General features: G+C 34.2%; 1 protein-coding gene across 2 annotated transcripts; it reads right to left on the bottom strand.

The window, feature by feature from the left end:
- Positions 1-621: 621 nt before the first annotated feature.
- aptx (aprataxin) lies at positions 622-5,570 on the bottom strand. 2 transcript variants are annotated; one of them, XM_067403888.1, is made up of 9 exons: positions 5,433-5,570; positions 5,189-5,322; positions 5,069-5,115; positions 4,921-4,974; positions 4,518-4,775; positions 4,171-4,230; positions 1,758-1,984; positions 1,567-1,670; positions 622-1,501 (listed from the first exon to the last, which is right to left on the bottom strand). In XM_067403888.1, exons 2-9 carry the CDS (start codon positions 5,316-5,318, stop codon positions 1,347-1,349), a joined length of 1,035 nt encoding a protein of 344 aa, XP_067259989.1. In that variant the 5' UTR covers positions 5,319-5,322; positions 5,433-5,570; the 3' UTR covers positions 622-1,346. The 2 variants fall into 2 exon arrangements, with proteins under 2 accessions (XP_067259989.1, XP_067259990.1); XM_067403889.1 differs by lacking the exon at positions 5,433-5,570 and having other exon boundaries at positions 4,518-4,827; positions 5,189-5,280.
- Between the last annotated feature and the right edge of the window lie 2,992 nt (positions 5,571-8,562).

Genomic DNA, 8,562 nt, shown 5'->3' on the forward strand with positions numbered 1-8,562 from the left:
CCAGATGGATGAAGGTCAAAATTACAGTTTCAGTGCAGCTTCAAAGGGCTTTAAACAATCCCAGGCAAAGAATAGGGGTCTTATCCAGCAAAACAATCGGTCATTTTCTAAATAATTTTTGAAAATTATATACATGTTAATCATAATCGTCTTGAACTACCTCTCTTCTTCTTCTTCTTCTCTATTAGAATTCCAGCAGTGTATACGCTAATAAGTGTATTACTGCCCTCCACAGGTCAAAGTTTGAACTAAACTGTCATATACAATATGCTTGTGCAAGTATATAACAATTAGTTCAAATTTTGACCTGTAATACTCTTAGCAGTGTCTACACTGCCAGAATTCAAATCGAGAAAAAGAAGAGGGCTAATTCAAGATGAGCATTTGTGGTTAAAATGTATATAATTTTACTTTTTTTTTTTTTTTTGCTAATTGTTTTGCTAGATGAGACTCTTATTCCTCATCTGGGATCATGTCGAACGCATTGAAGCTGCACTGAAACTAATTTTGACCTTCAACTGTTTGGAGTCCACTGAAGTCCACTATAAGGAGAAAAATCCTGGAATGTTTTCCTCAAAAACCTTAATTTCTTTTCAACTGAAGAAAGAAAGACATGAACATCTTGGATTACATGGGGGTGAGTAAATTATCAGGAAATTTTAATTTGAAAGTGAACTAATCCTTTAAACTGTCGATGTTTTTCTATGCAAGCAATAATATTGGATCTTCTCAAGTAGTTTCAGATCGTTTGAGGTTCAGGGTCCTCGAGTGTCTTATTTTAATATTATGTAATAGAGTAGTTCCAGCTTATATTTGCACTGTGTTATTTTGTGCAGCATTATGTTACAAGCAAATATATTATACAAGACTCTCAACTTCCAAATCAACAGCATAAAAATGATTGTCATTTCCCTCGTGCCAATAAGCTAAAGTGTGTAATTTATACACCATTAGCAACAAACACCAAATGGAACTGCAGTCTGTTTGTTTGAGGAGCCTGATTCGGCAACATTAGCCAGTTGAACCGGACAGCTTCTTTATCCCAGCAATCAATGAGTTAAATGTGCAATTCCATTTGATGCCAAAATTACACACTGCAGCTTCCATCAAGTGCTTTAGTGTGAAAGAAGACAATTTACTTTTAATGTTTAGACACTCCATTCAATAAAAACCAAAGAGACTTGCAAAATGTTATTGATTCATTATTGTATGAATGTTCATAATGAAAGTGAGGACTGAATGAAAATACAGAACAAATTAAATTTATTAAAGGGCTGTTTACAAAATGAATTGTAATTTTTAACCAAACAAAATGACTGACTGTCCCGTACGGGAGCTGTATGTCTTTAAGCAGGCATGTGAGTTTTGAGATGTTCTTTTAGTTTGGGAATCGTCGGCTGCTCTTTATGACACACGTGACATCGCAGAGGCAGCTTCAGTAGTTCACTGGCGCCGTCCTTCACAGTCACTTTCCCATCACACTCCAGCATCGTAACGACATCTGCGGGAAGATGAATGCTAGTAATCACGCACAAACACGGTATCATTCGTTTTCCTTCCACTCACCTTGAGACTCAACAAAATAGTCAGTGGTGAAGGAATTCCAGTGCTTCTTGTTCTTCAAACACAGCGAGTCGAAGTCTTGGCTGATGACATGCAAGTGGACGTGACTAAGAGGAAACATTTAACGTTTAATTTATGACAAACCCCGTCCTTCCCACACCAGCAGCCAGTAATCAGGGTGCAGGCATGTGTACCTCATGCTGGGGACAGCATGATATCCCAGACGGAAGCGCAGTTTGTGGGCGTCACTGCACTGCTGCACCATCTGATCTCCCACACGCTGCATGTGCTTCAGCAGGTCCACATGCTCCGACCGCAGAGCCTTCAGACTGGAGATCGAGTCCCATGGCAAAACCAGCCAATGGTAACGCGCCTTTGGATACTTGTCCTTGATGACCACCACCTTATCATCTTTGTACACCTGAGGACAATAAATGGCAGCTGCTATGGTTTTATACACATACACTACTTTTTTTGAAAGAAGTCTTGTGTTCACCAAAACTGCATTTGTTTTATCAGAAATACAGTAAAAACAGTAATATTTCTTAGTGAATATATTGTAAAATGTAATGAATTTTCAGCAGTCATTACTCCAGTCTTCAGTGTCACATGATCCTTCAGAAATCATTCTAATATGATGATTTGATGCTCAAGAAATATAAGTCTTCACTGTCAGTCACTATTTAATTTATTATATATATATATATATATATATATATCCATCCAGAGGGGATATGTTGTCTTTAATGACCCTACAAACCATCATATATGAGGAAAATATTTTATATTTTTTAAATATGAGGGAAGAACAAAAACAATAAGCTCACAACAAAAAGTATACATTAACTACAACATAATCAGTTATTAATACTTCATTGGTTCTCTCTTGTTTTTGCATGTGTTCATAATTTCTTTGTATGACAGTCATGCCAAAAATTATGTCCACACAATTTGGCATGTTTCATTGCGTTATCACAAATAAAACAATTGACTCATAACTATGTTATGCTTATATTACATTGGAATAAAGGGTGAGTACTAATATATAAATATATATCATTTTATATATATACATATTATGGAAGAGGATTAGGGCCAAGCAATAATAAAAAAATAAAACCATCTCGAGAGTAAAATGAAATTAAATTTCAAGAAAAAGGTCGAGATAAAATGTTGAGAATAAAGTCGTTAGATTATGAGAACAAATTCGTTAAATTATGAGAACAAATTCGTTCTCGTAATTTAACGACTTTATTCTCAGCATTTTATCTCGACTTTTTTCTCAATTTAACAACATTTTTCTCATAATTTAACGAATTTGTTCTCGTAATTTAACAAAATTTTTTTCCTCGTAATTTAACGAGTTTATTCTCAACATTTTATCTCGACCTTTTTCTTGAAATTTAACAACTTTTTTCTCGTAATTTAACGAGTTTATTCTCAACATTTCATTTCGACTTTTTTCTCGAAATTTAACGAGTTTTTTCTCGAAATTTAACAACTTTAATCTTGAGTAGGGCTGGGCGATATATCGCATGCGATTGTCACACGCATTTCGTCAGTTAAGCCGGTTCCCTGATTACCGCTAAATCGCCATCACCTGCTTTCAAATGGAGCGACATTTAATAGACAGAGCCGTAGATCACAAGCTACGCAATATCACGTTCATTATCGAAGGCGATTCATCTGCGATAATGAACGCGATATTGCGTGGCTTGTCAGTGATCTATGACTCTGTCTATTAAATGCCGCTCCATTTGAAAGCAGGTGATGGCGATTTAGCGGTAATCAGGGAACCGGCTTTACTGACGAAATGCGCGTGACAATCGCATGCGATATATCGCCCAGCTCTAATCTCGAGATGGTTTTATTTTTTTATTATTGCTTGGCCCTAATCCTCTTCCGTAATATGTATATATATATAAAATGCAATTTTTTGGTGTCAAATAGAGATCACGATTCTCCCATGATTGTGAATATATAACTAAACAAAACATGTAATTTACTAGAGGTTTTCACAAAATATTAACTGCTGGAAAAATAATTAATTTGAATAAATACTTTTTTAAATTTCATTGACTCATTGATAAATACTTGTTTCATTACTGGATGAATCAGTGTTTTTGAATGAATCTTCTGAATGACTGATTCAATGACAAATAAATTTTAACAGTCACTTGTCGCCACCTAGTGGCGTAAGATGTAATTGATTCAACCCATATTTTAAGTGCCAAGTTAGTTTCAAAAGATGGTTTGCCCTATTTTGATCACTACAGTAGACATCAGTGTTTATATCCTAACTTTAAACTTTTATCCCATTACTTCTGTAATAATTTGAATATTTGTAACATAGAAATAACAACTGTGTGGTTCAAAACTGCTCTCTCTGGCTGAGCGTGGCAGCATGAACACACACAGAGTTGAATGTTATGTATGGTGTATTATATATATATATATATATATATATATATATATATATATAGCATTTATTTATTTGTATTTATTGTATATATATATATATATATATATATATATATATATATATATATATATATATATATATATAATTAATCAATATAAGTTTCAATAGAAATGCACGACTCATACCTGCATCTTGGGGTCCTGCATCGACACTTTAAGCCCTTGGCTCCAATGGCCAGCAGATTCCTGGGAAACAAGAATGTTTGCAGTGTTCAATCCAAAGTCAAAACTTGTAACTGAGCTCTTGTGAAAGAGGTCAGCGTTTAAAAAAGAAAAACGTCAATAAACCATTTCTCCAACCAACTTGGAAACTTGGCTTTAAAGTAAAAAGTGTCTGAAAATAGGAAAAAGTATCAGTGACATTATAAAACTACTGCCTAAAAATCCTTAATTACAAGTGTAAAATATCATATATTTGAATTTTATTGATAATTATTGCAAAATCCTGCTCTTCAGAGACAAAACAAACTCACTGATTTATCAGGTCCAGACGGCGGTGTCTTTTTCGGTGGAGGTGAAGCGTCTGATGTAAGGGAGGAGGATGTTGATGTTGTTTTTGCAGGGCTCTTGATCTTCTCTCCATTCCCCTCACAGCTCATCTGATGGGATCTTTTGGAGGCTTTGTTCCCCTCCGCAGCAGATCTGGGCGTGAACGTCTCCTCTGAGAACTTCACTGTATATGGATACATCATGTTGACAATGTAAAGTCTCTGGCCCGGCTTTATGGTCACCTGGTTGTAGAGTTGGGCGACATGTGGTTTGTAGGATGTTAAGACCAAAAACCTGTGCAATACAGCCTCGATTACAAGAGAACAGGGCATTTATGGACACATTAAGCTAGATGCTGACAAAACAACTGATTAAACAAGATGATACCTGATTGCCTTTGCCCACAACCACACTGTCCACATTTGTAGGATTCACACCCAACTGTTAAAAAAGCAACAAGTGGTTCAAACATGCATTATTATATTATAATATCTATTATACTATAACATCTTACATGTTATAATATTTATCATACCTGTTTAACAGAGATAAATCCTCTGTTGCAATCAGCTCTCAATTCAACTGCAAGAAAAAAAGCATCAAATGAATAAATCCTGCTTCTCTTTTCTTTACACTGGCTCATATGGTACACTACCTTGTTCTCTTGAGCACTTTTTGTCTTTTATCTTAGTTTCTGGTCCTCGACCCAAAATCACAGCTTGTTGATGAGGAAGCTGAATGGGTTTATGTGAATCATCTTCCCTTACTAGTAAGCACAGTGGCATCTCCCTGAAAACATGTTGATATAATACTTTATAACACATATAATAGAATATCATGGGCTGCTCCAGCATACTCTGACTAAAGTGCTTCTCTAAACGCCACATATATTCACTTACCCTGCTGCTGGTGTAATGTATCTACAGTAGAAAGTGTTGTAGTTGAAAACAAAACACTGGGAACTGCACACAGCAGCACATGACGCACACAATCTTCTTCGTGGACATCAACAAACACGCAGACGCGCACATACTGACACCTACCGGTCGAAAAGCGCTATGACCTCACATTACAATGGACAAGAGAAAGATTTGTGTAGTTTGTAGACAAATATTCTTTAACTAAACTTAAACAAATAATGTTATATCCTTATATACACTGCCCTCCAAAAGTTTGGAAACACCCCTGGAAAAGTGTGGTTTTGGACAATATCAGCATGAATCCTTATCATTTTTTGGTGCAAACTTGACATTATGATTGAAGAGCAGCAATAATAATTTTCATTTTGATTGCATAATAATGGCAATACATATACATGCCCCTTTGCCAGCTGTGATTCCTGGTTACTGGTTTAAACTTGGCCCAGGTTTGTAAAAGATTTTTGGGTCAGCACACCTTCATAGCTTCAACAATTGATTGCCAGTTAAGTTTAGAATACTATGAACCAATCAGAACCCAGTTTAGGTCAGATAGCTGCTAATGCTGGATATTTTGATGAATCGAAAATTAGTTTTTTCTATGCATTTCCATGCATATAAAATGTTTATGTAATACAATATGTTTTCGTAGTTTGTGTTGTCCCTTATCAGTGCAAAATTATCACAAATTAAAAAGGATTTATGCCAATATTGTCCAAAACCCCTCTTTAGGGTGTTTCCAAACTTTTGGAGGGCAGTGTATATATATGGTGAATGTGATTTCACCAAGTACAACATGTTCCTGGATCACATCTTTGTTGATCCTGGAACAACATTCCAATCAACCAATCAGATTTGAGGGACAAGTTTACCATTTATGTCAAGTTTAGACTTGCAACCTGAGGTGCTTCCACAACAGTGTTATTCAACTATCATTTCCCTCTGATTTTAGGGATAAGTTATGGGTATAGGGTTAGGTTTAGGGGTTGGGAAAAGGTTAGGACTAAATTTTAGGATAGGAATGTTGTTCCAGGATTAACAAAATATGTTGATCCAGGAACATGTCTTACTTGGCAAAATTATATCTTACAGTGAACAGGTTTTCACCATAACATTTTAGGTTACATTGCTTTTTTTGTTTATAAATTTGCAATAATTTTCAGTGGGAAAGTCAAAATCAAATGACTGAAACCGAATGATTAATGAAACATATTAGCTTATTGCTTTAATTATACACCTGCTACTAAATTAACACACCAGATCTGAATCTCAGAAAAACTTTTTTTAAACAACTATATTATTTTTATGCGCTTTTGGGACAGTGTATGAATGGATAGTTAAAAGAATGTAGCATCTGCTTTTGAATATCACATTTTTAATGCAAAACAAAAAGAGGGAGAACTTTTGTGTAGTTTTGAATAAGTTTTATTACCACAATTGTGGATTTGTTACAATTGCTAAAAGTTTTGAAGCACACATTTTAATTCAATCCTTAAAAAAAAGGAATGTCTTAAAGCCCTTAAAATTGCTTGCAATAAATATTGATTAACCTAAGCTTTTGCTTTTAAATAGTTCAGTATTTATTATTTGTATGTTTTAATTTGTTCATATTTGTTTATGTTATCCTTCAGTGAACGTGTATTTGTGTTTAACAATGATGGAGTCATTCCATGAAACCGGTAAGATTTGAATCCCTCTGACCTTTTTCAGTGTATGTTATCTATTGGGTCACCAAAATATATTTTTAAAAGCTTTATATATTAATTGAAATGTCTCCTTTAATAATGTTTAAAAACATGACTTCTTCATATTAGAAATTTTTTTTTTTTTTTTTCAGTTGACACCACCTATTTTGTCATGTCCCTCAAGGTCTTCTATGAAAGTGTACTTGGGATATGAATAATAAAATGAGAAAAAGGCCATACATTTTGCCATTCCCATAAATATCCATCTGTGCTTTTTTGCTGGTAAAGATTTTTTTCTAAGTAAATTCATGATTATTCATTAAAATTGAATATTATATTAATTTCCGTACCTCAGTAACCCCTCAACCCCGTTACTCAATCCATTCTCCCCCTATAGAAATAATGAACTGATACTTATGTGACATCATTAATAGGAAGTGACATCATAGATGTCTTCATTGTGAGCAGACACAGGCAAATCACCACCTATACTTTAATAATTATAACTAAATTATGTTGTGAAATTGTGTTGGTCAAGTTTAACGACTCAACCCCGTTACATCAATTAAAGATAGAAAACTATTACTTGTGAAAATTATCTTTGTTATTTCAACATTATTCATGATTTCTTAATATCATGCATGCCATGTGCTCTCCATTTATTCACTAGATTTAGAGCAGTGGCCAATTTGGGGGGAAAAAATCAACCCCGTCACAGTAAACCCCGTCACTCCTACATTTGTATTATTATTATTATTTTTTTTAAGTTTATGAAAAAGTAATTTAAAGTTTTAGAATACTGAAGCCTTTATTCAGAAATGATGAGGTTGCTGTCACAAAAAGTGCCCATTTCAGGCTTTAGTACAGCAAAAGTGTGAGATTTTATGTAACTTTTATATTTGCAATTACTGAATTAGTTTGAGGGACGTCTGTTTAATAGGAAAATGTTGATTTTATCACAAATACATTTTATAATAATATTCAGAGAGCTCCCATAGTGTCCATAACTTAAAATAATGACCAAAAATAATAGGGATTTGATGCCTGAGATGGGAAAATATGTTTTTCTGAAAGTTAAATATGTCATTAATGTTGTGGGGTGTTCAGAAAAGTAATACATGTTGGTAAAAAATCTAAAAATGTGTAAGTCTAAATTGTACCTGTTTCGTGCAATGACTCAGTGTCTGTTATTTGAAGAGGGAAAAAGGTGTTATGTTGCTTGGTAATGAACTAAATTACTTGGAAGAGCTGTTTATTCCGGTTATTATGAATAATAGATGTAATTAGGTGTTTATTATTGAACATCTGTATTTTCATATTACTGTTGCCACCGTTTTATAGGCTAAAAACAATGAAACACTCGAGGTTCGTGCATGAATATTGTTAATTTACCACAATCAGCTTCTTGTAAAATCACTGTAACTCTG

Source organism: Chanodichthys erythropterus, chromosome 12, assembly GCF_024489055.1.
Source record: "Chanodichthys erythropterus isolate Z2021 chromosome 12, ASM2448905v1, whole genome shotgun sequence".
NCBI classification, from domain to species: domain Eukaryota; kingdom Metazoa; phylum Chordata; class Actinopteri; order Cypriniformes; family Xenocyprididae; genus Chanodichthys; species Chanodichthys erythropterus.